This window comes from Eumetopias jubatus, unplaced genomic scaffold (assembly GCF_037043125.1).
Source record: "Eumetopias jubatus isolate StellerSeaLion01/CBP00866 unplaced genomic scaffold, mEumJub1_p1.0 scaffold_9, whole genome shotgun sequence".
NCBI classification, from domain to species: Eukaryota; Metazoa; Chordata; class Mammalia; order Carnivora; family Otariidae; genus Eumetopias; species Eumetopias jubatus.
In genome coordinates this window covers 119353274-119366871 of record NW_028274815.1, presented here as the reverse complement: position 1 = coordinate 119366871, position 13598 = coordinate 119353274, and the positions used below count along the sequence as shown (strand labels likewise).

Sequence of the window (13598 nt, the reverse complement as noted above, 5' to 3'; positions counted from 1 at the left end):
GCTTCTATGCATGTGTGATTTTTTTTTTTTTTTTTTTGGATGCCAAAGAATAAATTTCACACTGTTGATTGCTAGGTTTTGTTGTATTTCTTTAAACAGAGCTGGACTTTGTTTTGCCAAGCAGTTCAGTTACAGACCAGCTTGAGGCTTACTATCAAGCTTTATTTATGGCTGGCTGAAAGCAGCCCTTTCCTCTAGTACAAATTTAGTCCAACTACAAAGGCATGGCCTTTCTGAGGACTCTGTCCAATGCTCTGTGTTATGATGAGGGCTCTCTGCTCTGGTTAGCAGAAACTTCCAGCTATTACCAGACCCTTGTGAGTGATGGGCACTGTCGGGGCCATTGCTTTCCGTTTGTTCTTCCCTTGGTCACACCGACTTTCATCCCACTCATCCTGCTCAGAACTCACCTAAGGGGTCAAGGGAGCCCTCTGCGGATTTTCGGAGTGCAGTCTCTGTGTAGCTACCTCCTGTTACTTCTCCCCGCAAATTCCAGCCACCGCAACCTTCCTGAACTCTGATGTCTGCCTCCTCAATTCAGTGATATGGGCTGCCTGTGGCTCCCAGCAAATTGGGAACACCCTCAGTCAGTAAGATGGGGCAATCACCTCTCCTTATGTTTCCCTTCTCTCGGGAACTCACAGTTCTGTGCTTCCTGATGTCCAATGTCTGAAAACATTTGTTTTACATATTTGAATGTTTTTCCAGTAGTTTATGGTGAAGGGCAACTCCCATAGCACTTACTCCTTCATAGGTGGAACTGAAAATCTCTTACCCTAGTTGTTTTCATTTGGGGTTCAATTTCAAAATATCATTTAACTAATAGATGGTGACTTCACTAAAGGTTGCTAGAGACGTTTAAGAAAATTGTGTTTGGAGTTAATTCATGAATATTCTTGAGTTTTACAACTCTATCAGGAAGCCAGGCTCTGTCAAGATTTTATGAAAAGCTGAGCTGGCAAGAGATCTTCAAGGTTATTGATCAAGATACAGCCCATTACTTAAGTTAACTCAAAATGGATCGAAGACCTATATATAAGAGCTAAAAGTATAAAATTCCAGAAGGAACTATAGCAGTAATTCTTCATGACCTTAGATTTAGCAATGTTTACTTAGATATGACATCAAAAGCACAAGATGCAAAAGAAAAGATAATGGAATGCATCAAAACTACAAACTTATGTATATTAAAGGACACTACTCAGACAGTGGAAAGACACCTACAAGATGGGAGAAAAAAATTGGAATCATGTACCTGATAAGGGTCTAATATCTAGAGTATATAAAGAACTCTTAGAACCCAACAACAGAGACAACCCAATTCAAAAATGGGCAAAAGGGGCACCTGGGTGACTCAGTCGGTTAAGCATCTGCCTTCAGCTTAGGTCATGATCCCAGGGATCCTGGGATTGAGCCCCGAGTCAGGGCTGCCTGCTCAGCAGGGAGTCTGCTTGTCTCTCTGCCCCTCCCCCTGCATGTGCTCACTCTCTCTCTCTCTCTCAAATATATAAAATCTTTTTTAAAAAGTGGGCAAAGGACTTGAATAGACACTTCTCCAAAGAAGGCAACAAGCACATAGAAAGATGCTCACTGCCATTAGCCAGTAGGAAAATGCAAATCACCTCATACCCACCAGGATGGCTACTATTATGGGTTGAATTGTGTCCCCTCCTAAAAAAGAGAGGTTAAAAGCCTAAGTGCCAGTATCTGTGACTCTGACCTTATTTAAAAATAAAGTCTTTGCAGGTTTAATCAAGTTGAGGTCATCAGGGTTGGCCCTAAAAAGAGGTAAATTTGGACAAAGACATAGGGGGAATGTGGCCATGTGAAGACAGAGGCAGAGATAAGAGTTATGTTGCCACAAGCCAAGGAATGCCTGAGCCACCAGAAGCTGGAAGAAGCAAGGAAGGAGCCTCTCCTAGAGGATATGGAAGGACCATGGGCCTGCAAACATCTCACAAATGTGAGACAATAAATTTGTTGTTTTAAGCCACCTGGTTTCTGGTACTTTCTTGTGGAGCTCCAGGACACAAATATAGCTATAATCTTTAAAATGGAAAATAAAGTGTCGGCAAGTGTGATGGTTATGTATCCACTGGGCTAGGCCACAAAGCCCAGCTCTTTGGTCAAGCATTACTCTGGATATTTCTGTGAGGGTGCTTTTAGCTAGAGAATAACATTTAAATTGAAGGACAGATGACCCTCTACCTGGGTGGGCCTCATCCAATAAGTCGAAGGACTTACAAGCTAAAACAGATTGAGCAAGAAATGCTGCCAGCAGACTGCCTGTGGACTCATAGGCAAATCTCTCTTGGGTCTCCAGCTGCTGGCCTACCCTACAGATTTTGGACTTACCAAGTCCCCCACAACTGCATGTACCCATTCCTTAACATTTCTTTCTCTCTCTATGCACACCTCCAGCTCTTAGCTTTCTCCTCCTCAGCACTACACCTTGAAGAGGGCCCTCGCCTTCTTGGTTAGGATCTGAGATGACTCCATGCCAGTTCTCTTGCATACAGCCCACACCTAGTCCTTGGGAGACAGGCAAGCATCCCTTGCCTGACAAACTCTAGAAGAGGCTGCACCCAACCCAGCCAACCTCTCCCTTGCTCCATCATCAAAGCACCTTGCTACTGGCATCCCAACCTTTAGGTTTTTTCCAGGCAGGGGTCTGTCCTGTGTACTGGATTGTCACCCTACAAGAGATACATATTAAGTTCCGCTGAAGCCCTCTTCCCTAGCCTGAAGGTAAGGGGAAGCTGGTATCCACTCCTCTCCCTTTGGGGACTCAAAACATCAATGCTCTCTTCCGAGAAATCCGCACCCCAAGTCCCCCTCCTTCAGCTCTAACTCTTGACTTCTTTCTACCCTCCATGTGAGTAAGTTTAAGTGGGCTACAGGTGTTTTACCATCTCCATTGTAAACACAGCATATGGTACAGGCATGTGGGATCTATCACTGCCTTCCAAAAAACATTTACTTTAACATCTTGTTGTATGACCATTTAAATACCTACATTCATTATTGAATATCGTATAGCTACTGTCGAACCCCTAATTTAACCCAGACATGGCACTAGGCCCTTTTTAAAAACTCATTTAAAGTTATTAATAGGTATGTTTGTAACCACTTTACAATTCTATAACTAAGAATTCATCCAGATAACTGGCATTCAAAAATCTATGGAGTTCATTCATTGTGTGGGCACTTGAAGTAAGATTCTCAGTAGGAGGAAATCCTCTGAAAACCTGGGCGTATTGAACTTTGGATCTGGAAAGGACTTCTGAGGTTACTGGGTCAACCCCCCCACCCCCATTCGTTCCCTTTAAGCAGCAGCTAAGGTCTCTAAAGGCTAAGGGACTTCACCAAGGTCATCACATTGAGATCAGATGCAGGTCATCACTTGCCACAGCTGCCTATTTAAATTCTGATTTGTACTGCTAATTTTAATGTTTATCCAACCAGTGGTAGAAATGAAATTTTAATGAAAAATAACTATTTCAGAGTCTAAAAAATTGAACCAACTGGGCTTTCAACACTACATGAAGCTATGTGAATCCCAATCTACTGTACAGGAGAATAATGGATTCTTAATTGAATCTGTGCCTTAGAGTGGAAGAATGATTTTTAAATGAAAAACCCCACGGAGGTGGTGATGAGAAATGAGTTTAGCCAGATGAGTGATTCTGGCAGAAAGTAAGACAGCAAGCCAGGTTGGAAAATAGCTTTTTCTTAAAGATCTCAAATACACCAAATGCAGATTAATTTGTGCCCAGTGAACAGTTTACTCCCATCTTCCTAGTCCTGGCCCTGTGTCTTGTGTTCTGATCCTTGTAGACTACAATCTCCAGGGTTCCAAATATGCTCCCCTCTTTTTTTTTTTTTAAAGAGCACAACGGTGGTATTATTAACTTATCTAACAAATGTTCCTAGGAACCTAGGATTTGCCATTCAGCGTTCTCAGACTTCAGTTCTGCAGTTTTTCTCCCGCCAACAAAACCACCGTAAGCTTTTAGGGCTGGCAGAGAACCCAGAAATAATTTAGTCCAATGCCACGTTTCAGAGGTAAGAAAACGGAGGCAGAGAGGGAGTACCTGGCCCAGGAAGGTCACAGAGAGTTAACGACTCTAATCACAAAAGTTAAGCATTTTGACAGATTCATGAACTCTTAGGCAGTTCCATCTTCAGCTTTCAGGACCTTGCAGTCATATTTTGTAGCCTGAAGTGCTAATTAAACCCAAGGAATTATGGACTTACTATTTATAGGTAGGAGTGGAGGCATTAAGTAGGCCATGAAACCTGGGGACACGGGAGGTTCTGTCTCCTGAGATTCACATATCTCATTCAACCTTTATATTTTAAGGCAGAACTTCAGCAATGCATAGCTTCAACTCCTCTGATTCTGGACTTGGCCTTGAGCTGCACTTTAGTCTTGAAAGACCACAGCTACTGCAGCCTTCTTGCATTCTGAGATGGGGTTTTTCTGGCAAATATTGCCATTATCCAGTGGAAAGGTTAAAATCAGCCTTCCAAACCAGTTACTGTAGAGTATTTCAAACTGTTTTCTCTTATTTCAAGTACTCACCAACAATGCTCAGCCAATATGCTTTCACTGAGAGTGAAAGGAAAAGAGAAAGGAAACCCACAAAAATGTTTTTAGAAGACGCGCCACTTGGATTTATGATTATCTCACATTTTTCTTCTTTTTAACTGTTCAGAATGGCTTTCACTGGATTGCCAAAATCAAATCTCTCTCTGGAGGCCCAGCAGTGTTAACAAAAGCGCTGAAATCAAAGAACTTCCAAGTCTGAAACTGTCAGAGACTGTGGTACTGGGGAAAAAGTCATTTAACCTCTCTCCATCGGTTCCCACTTCTGTACAATGAGGATAAAACTATGGAAGTACCTCTCCAGGGCACTGTGTGGACTGGCTAATTAAAGCTAATTAAGCCCCTAGAAAGAACTAGAAAATACTATGTAAGTGCCAAGTATTTATAGGCCACTAACAGTCACAAAACTCCTAAGCGACAAGATTCTGTGCAGACAGCACAATCTCTGTTGATGATTACTAATTACCCACTGCTTACAAAGAAAGCATCGGGTGTCCTGTAACAAGGCAGGGAAAAGAAATATCACACAATGTCATTCAACAACACCATCTTTATTCAAAAATATATATCTATGAGACATTTCAGAATATACTGCTGCCGTCAATGACAGCCTATACTTCTAAATAAAGTCCTAAATTAATATACAAATTTAAGCTTTAAAAATATTCTTTAAGAAAAAAACAAAACAAAGAAGAATGAAGACTTTCTGAGGAATATGACCTAAAAGGAAAGGTCCTTTGAGGCCTATGGATGCCCTAAATAAAGAAAAAAACACACACACACAAAAAAAAAACCCACCCGCCCCACCCCACCAGATCACCTCATACATACAAGGAGAAGAAAGGTTCATTTAAATTAAACAAATGAAGTAATAAGCACACTTGGGGAGGATACGGGAGAATTAAGATTTAAAAAACAGAAGCATTTCATTAAAAAAACAAAACAAAATAAAAAACCCAAAACTAACTTCCTCATAGGAAGTCCACTAGTAACAGGTGTTAGGAGGCCAACACATTCATTTACATAATTGCTACAGTTTCATTTTTTGCTCTTGCTGTAATAATTATGCACCAAGTGCTGGTCAAACTCAATCAGATAAAACATAGCAGTGGGTGAAATCCATCATGTTATAACATTTTCATCTAGCTGATCAGAGCAAACATCTACTAAACCCTTTTGATTCATGGCTAGTAAAATTTTGCTTCTTCGGTGAAAGCACAGAGAATGTCCAAGATGGGTCTGCTCCAAAGCAAGCTCACACGTAGGACTAAAGCAGCACACCATATGAGGAGGGGGCACATGTGAAGAAACAGCGAAGACTAGAATTGATCTTGCAATTTTAGTAAAGTCACCTAGTGCCCTATGGCCTCTGGGAAGAAAAACTTTATAGTTAGAGACTCATTAATTTAATAATGACAGGACAACAGGCAGTGTCAATAAGCAAACAACACACGGTCCATATTCAAATCCGAAAAACACCTTAAATGCTACTATGTTCTACACAGAGTTAAACTGAACACCTGCTAGACTTTTCATCGTTCTCACTTCATGGCAGGCCGGACAGCTTCTTAAAGGAAAGCCTGCCACACGTTTAAAACACAGGCTATGTTTCAACATGTTTAACATGTAAAATTACAAGTAATTGGCTTTTTGGTAATCCTGAAAATAACAACTCAAAATAATGGAGATTCTGAAGCCCGCCCCCCCCGCCCCCCCACACTGAATTCCTTTTTATAGCTTCTGGATTTCAGCCTCTGGGCTCTGACTCCTATTATACTATTGGGGCAAATTTTTTTCTGCCCTTTCCAATGTCAAAAATAAGCCTGCCAAATCAGAATGATTTACAGTTAGCAGGCCTAACTTTCACTAAAAGCAAGGTAAAAATCCTTTCTTAAGTACATTATATAGTCATAATGTCAGCTGGCATGATAATGGAATTAAAACCCAAAATTAAAATCCCTGACTTCCCCCCCTTCCTCTGCCCGAGATGAGCTATTCAGTAACAGCCCATCCGAGTACTCCTCCTCCTCCGGGCACAAAGACATGTGCAGGGGCCAGTGGCGTAAACGGACAAACATGCACAGAGTGTCGTGATCGCAAGGGAGATATTCAAGTCTACTCACCATACTGTAGACATGCGCCCAGTGAAGTAAATGTTAGTGTGAGCCCTGCTCCCCAAAAGACATGGGTCGAAAAAGCAACACCTGTGCAGAGCCCAGACTCTTAGTAAGCCTTTAGCTTTTGGGGTCCGCCAGTGCCATTTCTAACAATTGCCTTCACAACCGATTAGGGCCAAAAGATCCAGGTTTTTAGGAACGTTTTCTCTGACAGTGGGTGCCTGGGAAGGCTGTTTGTAGGAACCTGAAGCAAATAACTTATTTTTAACTCATGTTTGTGATCCCTGTTACTCTTGTTTCTGAACTGTGACTTTATGTTCCAGATCAGCGTTGAATCTTATTGCTAGATTCCCTAGTCTGCTTATAAAACAAACGCACCTCACCTCACCTTTGACTATACACCACTAGAAGGGAAAGGAAGGATGAGATTTGGCAAACTCTTGATGGCAAAGCTGCGTTGACAGTTGTGCCTCCAACCTTCAGGGTGGATGGTAGCCAGGAAAGTCAAAGACTCCAGAGCGAGTCCTTCAGTGGAGGCCTGTACTGAACTTGAACAAGCCCAGCTCAAAAAGAGAAGCTGCTTTCATGACACAATGCTGTCATAAGCGACAAGATTCTTCTGAAAGCTTCCAGAAGTACACATGATTTTCATAACTTCTTGGGTGTAAAGAAAGAGCTAAGAATGGAAAACCGACAGGGGCACGAAAACGTGAAGTGGGAGAGTTTGTATTCCTTCCACATATGAATCTAAACTGGACTCCACTCGCCACTGTTCTGAATTGTGCTCAACAAGAGAGGACGGAGAGGAGAATCAGAGTCTGTGGTTCTTTCTTGAGGCTGCGGGACCGGGATGAAGGAGGGACCGAACCAGGGGCCACAAGGTTATTTCCAACCATGACTTGCCCTCTTCTTTCTGCTGGTAGAGATGGGAATCTGGGGCATGACACCTGTCCTAGTCAGTTGAAAACAGGTCACCAGCAGAGGGCAGGGGGGCCAAGCCTCCTGTGACGTTGGGCAGCAATGAGAGGTCTGGCAAGCTCTGAATATGGGACTTCAGTTCCTTGCGGACCTGGGTTACCCGAGCAAGCTTCTGTTTATATTCCTGAGGAGACAAAGAGAAGACAATGCAGTTAAGTCTGTGTGTGCTGATGGTCAGGCTTAAGGAGCCAATACAGATACTCTCAGCTTCTTGCTCTAATTCTCCCACCAGACCGCCCCTCCCCTCCTTCAGCTAAACTACAATGTTTGGGTTCTCAAAAGGAAAAACACTTGACATAAAAAAGGAAAGCAGAGTTCAATACTGGCAACAGTGAATTAAATGGTATTTAACTTTGCACTTGAGATTTGGAAGTAAAAGCAATGACACTTTGTATTTGCGTTCTCTTAATTGGTTCTTATCTATTTCAAAACACCTTACAAAATAAAATACAGACGCTCAGGCTTTCCAGTTACCTTGAGGGCTCCACCTAGACATGCCTAGAAAAATCACTATAAAGCTATACTTTGTGTTAAACTGAGAGAGTAATCCAGATCACCTATCACCAACAAGCACCACAGAAGCTTGAAATCCCCACTGCCACTACCTGCGTCCAGGACTTCCTCATTTCACACCTGAGCAACTGCAGCGAGGCCCCGAGGAGGCCTTCCGGGAGGCTCCCCAAAACACGCCAGGCTTATCTTCCGGAAGCCCAGCTTTCATCAAGCTACTTCCTTGAGAAAGTGAAGCGTGGCCCCACACTCTCTCCATGACTGCTCAGAGCTCCAAATCTGCTAAGATTAGCTCCTGCCCAAATGTATTTACCACAGCTTCCCAAGCCCCGATGCACAGGCCACTGCCTGTGTGTGCCATTGGTTTGGGATTCCCCTCAAGCCTGGAGGGGGATCTTTCTTCTCCTGGTCTCGGTGAAGTTCTGCCTCCCTGTCTCTCCAGGAAAAGCCTTTCTCCTCATCCAGAAGACTGGTCCCCACCTCCACCCGTTCTGGAGCCCTCCTGTGCACTGAGATGCATCTGAGCCCCTAACAGGCTGCTCTGAGGTGCTCTCTTCATACATGTTAGACTTCTATGCTCCTCTAAAATAGGACTTCCCTGATGACAGAAACTTGGTATACTATTTTCTGTCCTCCCAGCAAAAGGCACCCTTGGTAAATCTGTATGGAGTAACAACCCTGGGCCTTATGAGGTCTGTTTATAGACTCCCCCGCCCCTCCCTGCGGGCTGGTTTTTTTTTCCTCTGGGTGTGTCACCCTCCTCAGTCTTTTTGCAAAGACAGAAAGTTCCTGAGGATGGATCCCTGCTGACTAAAGCCTCTCCTGCAGGAATATAACAGAAAGCACTGGGCTGTTGAGTCAAAGACCTGGGTTAGTTTTGGCTCTGGCTCTAACTTGCTATGTGACTGTGGGTGTGGTCCTTCCCTTCCTTTGTCCTCACCTTCCTTATCTGAAAATGAAGGAACTGGCCCACTCACAAGATTGTTCTTCAGGTTCTAGATTCCTTTGTACCAGATACCTTCTACATACTTAGAGAGACAGAGAGTTTGAAGGCATATGCTTAAGCACTCCTGGGAAGAGTGGTAAGACAGGAAACAGGTTAAATGAAGAACACTTGTAAAGACAAAGTCCAAGAAAGGAGGGGGAGAAGAGATATGGAAGTATGGGCAGGGAGGCTCTGTGCCCATATTACTGTGGGCAGTCAAGGCTTCCACCTGAAATGAGAGCTGCTCACACAAGCCATCGGATGAAGAGTCAGGGGAAGAAAGTAAGCTTTCCTGGCATCCCATTTCTTTCCTTTGTAGACTTAACACAACTAAAATAATGACTTACGTAAATTATAAATAATGACTCCCCCATCAGATTAGTGAGCTTTAGGAGGCTAAGACTGAACCCATATGCTTTACCCATCATCCATCCCGACCAGCAGTGCCCTGGAAACAATAGATGTCCAAAAGTTGCACAATAAATTAACAATACATCAAATATAACATTACAAGCACACCACATTAAGTAATCAGCTTTCATTCTTGAAACTGAAAACTAATTTCAGATCTGAGGATCTGAAATGTCAAGGTTGCCTGCCCTTCCCTCTGCAAACATTTTTTCTTCTTTGGTCTTATATACTTCAAGGGAAATTAACAGAGAAGACCAATTCTCTATTACTGAACATGAATTCATTTAATAAGCTTCTCCTGAATTCTATGTACAAAAAGGATAGAATAGTCACTAAACAGTTACCCCTTGCTCCCTGCCCAAATCCTCTGACCAAAGCTGACTGATGAAAGCCACCCTGACTTGGAGCCATCACTCCTGCAGCTACAGAGGACTTCAAGTGAAGGAATTCCTTAAGAACAGTCTGAAGATCATGAAGTCTCTAATGAGCAGATCTGGGGTCAGAATCCAAGACTGCACTTGAGTAACCCTCACATGAACTCAGCAAGTCCATCTGAGTTTAAAAGGGAAGACAGGTGATCTCATTAGACACGACCTTAAGTTCAAATAATCCTCTCCTAGGCAATCTTTAAACAAACAAAAAACATTTGTTCCTGTTTGAAGGTAGGGAGGTTGGGAGGAGGTATCTCAACATGCTTAGGCTATTATATTCTAAATATCATCAAAGAAACTTCATTTTAATTAGAGGAAACATGTTCCCCATTAAAGTCCTCTCTTTGGGCCACTCTGAAAGCTGATAGATCCCGTACACACCTCCTCATGCCACTGGGTTACTCTTTCCATAGGGGTCTCTACTTTCAGAGCAGGTGCATGAGCCTAGGAGGAGGGGCATCACTACAGAAAGGACGAAAGTAGGACTGTCAATGAAAAAGATTAAAAAGCAGAGAGTTTACATTAGCAGCCAAAACAATGAAATACTACTTAGGTATAAATCTAACAAAATATGTACAAGACCCGTATGAGGAAAACTGTAAGACTCTGATACAAATAAGAACTAAATAAATGGGAGATATTCCATGTTCATGAATAGGAAGGCTCAATATTGTAAAGATGTCAGTTCTTCCCAACTTGATCTATAGATTCAATGCAGTCCCAATCAAAAGCACAGCAGAGGGGCGCCCGGGTGGCTCAGTCGTTAAGCAACTGCCTTCGGCTCAGGTCACAATCCCAGGGTCCTGGGATTGAGCCCCGTATCAGGCTCCCCGCTCAGCAGGAAGTCTGCTTCTCCCTCTCCCACTCCCCCTGCTTATGTTCCCTCTCTTGCCGTGTCTCTGTCAAATAAATAAAATCTTAAAAAAAAAAAAAAAGCACAGCAAATTATTTTGTGAATATAGACAAAGTGCTTCTAAAATCTGTATGGTGGCAAGACTCCCAAACTGTCAACGTAATATTGAAAGAGAAGAAGAACAAAGTTCTGACACTATTTGATTCCAAGACTTACTATGAAGCTACAGTAATCAGGACAATGTGATACTGCCCAGAGAATAGACAAACATCAATGCAACAGAACAGAGTCAAGAAATGCACCCACATAAATACAGTCAACTGATCTCTGACAAAGGAGCAAAGGCAATACAGTGGAGTATTTTCAACAAAAAAAAGTTGGAACAAGTGGACATCCACATGCAAAAAAACAAATCTAGACACAGATCTTACACCCTTTACAAACAATTAACTCAAGTGAATCACAGACCTAAATGGAAAACACAAGACTATAAAAACTCCTAGAGGACAGCAGAAGTAAATCTAGATGATCTTTGGTTTGGTGATGACTTTTAGGATACAATACCAAAGGCCTGACCCATGAAGCTAAGCTAGATGGCGCTAAAATGAAAAATTTTCTGCTTTGCAAAAGACCCTGACTGTCAAGAGAATGAAAAGACAAGACACAGACTGGGAGAGAATGTAAGACAACATTATGTTATCAGAGAAATGCAGGTGAAAACGAGATACCACCACACATCTATTAGAATGACCAAAATCCGGAACACTGACACCACCAAAGGCCGACAAGGATGTGGCACAAGAGGAACTCTCATACATTCTGGTGGGAATGCAAAACGGTACAAGTATTCTGTAAGACAGTTTGGTGGTTTCTTACAAAACTAAACATAAACATCCTACCATAGGACCCAGAAATCATGCTCACTGGTATTTATCCAAAGGAGTTAAAAACTTATGCCACACTAAAACCTACACTTAAATGTTTATAGCAACATTATTCCTAATCGCCAAAACTTGGAAGCAACCAAGAAGCCCTTTAGTAGGTGAATGGATTAATAAACTTTGGTACATCCAAACAATTATGCAGCATTAAAAGGGAGGATCTATCAAGTCATGAAAAGACATGGAGAAATGTTAAATGCCTATTACTAAGTGAAAGAAGCTAATCTGAGAAGTCCACATATTGTATGCGCCCAACTATACGACATTATGGAGAAGGCAAAACTATGGAGACGGGGGTTGCGGGGATGAACAGGCAGAGCACAGAGAATTTTTAGGGTAGTGAAAATACTATAATGATGGACACATGCCGTCATACATTTGTCTAAACCCACAGAATGTACAACACCAAGAGTGAGCCCTACAGTATGGACACTGGATGATGAGGACGTGTCAATGTAGGTTCATCAATGGTTAACAAATGCACCACACTGGTGGGGGAAGTTGGCAGTGGGGGAGCAAGGAGTATATGGGAAATCTCTGTACCTTCCTCTTATTTTGCTGTGAGCCTAAAACTGCCTCAAAAAATAAGCCAAGAGGGGCACCTGGGTGGCTCAGTCGTTAAGCGTCTGCCTTTGGCTCAGGTCATGATTCCAGGGTCCTGGGATTGAGCCCTGCATGGGGCTCCCTGCTCGGCGGGAAGCCTGCTTCTCCCTCTCCCACTCCCCTTGCTTGTGTTCCCTCTCTTGCTGTCTCTCTCTGTCAAATAAATAAATAAAATCTTAAAAAAAAAAAAATAAGCCAAGAGGTCTAAATGCATCAGCAAGGGTGACTCTGAATATCCAAATATAGGTGGAGATTGCCATGAAAACTGTTAAAACATGCAGCTGGCTTAGCTGAGACATCTGAATGACCTAGCTTAATGCTTTGAGGAGAAAGGAGAAGGTAAGAATTCATGGCAAACTCTGATTAGGTCAAACTGAATAGTAACAGTAATTTTTTAGTCCCCTAAATAGATCAGGTAGTAACAAACTCTGATCTCCCACCCTTCCTTTTTTTTTTTAATAGATTGTCTTTTCCCAAATAAAGTCATCTATAAACGTCACCATGGATGAACAAAAAAATTACGACTGAATCCAAACAAAACTATCCCCCCCACTCAACTCCAGCTCTCACTTGCCTTCCACTTCTCCTGCTCCCAGGCTCCCCTGGTTGGGCGGTGGCACCTCCTGACTAGCTGCCTTTCCACAGTTTTTCTCCTTGGTTCTGGAAAGGTAGAGGAGACAGACCACGAAAACCCAAGAATCTTTCTTCTCAACCTACCAGTCTGTCTTCTAACAAAAGTCTGGTCCACAAGCTCTGCTGCTACAAGGTTACAAACCGTGCCCTCAGCAGAAATTGAGCTTCTTTTCATGGTATCACTAAAATCAACGAGGTGAGACCCATTCAAAGTCTTCTGACTCATTTAAGTACACTACCATCCCACAACCTCTTTAGTACAAGTACCACTCAGCTAGAGAAATGATGTGGCAAGGTGGTCACATGCTCCTTGTTTAAAATACCTGACACTTGTGTGCAATACAGGACTAAGCCTTTACTCTAATACTCACGCTACCCTGCCTACAACAGGAATGCGCAAGATTGGGACCTGCACAATTTCTATCAGTAGGCTGACAGGCTGCAGTGCTCCTGCTCATCGGCCTTCTCCCTCTTTCTTCCTCTTGATGATCACAATTCACTGTGGCTCGTTTCTGTACTCTTGTCTT

At 42.7% G+C, this 13598-nt stretch overlaps 1 protein-coding gene across 1 annotated transcript in view; it reads right to left on the bottom strand.

The window, feature by feature from the left end:
* Positions 1-6311: 6311 nt before the first annotated feature.
* The window catches only part of RPRD1B (regulation of nuclear pre-mRNA domain containing 1B), a 49065-nt gene continuing 41778 nt past the window's right edge, over positions 6312-13598 (bottom strand). The window contains exon 7 of the mRNA XM_028118803.2: positions 6312-7828. Coding sequence (XP_027974604.1) covers positions 7679-7828 — 150 coding nt within the window. The 3' untranslated portion in view covers positions 6312-7678. The remainder of the gene's footprint in view (positions 7829-13598) is intronic.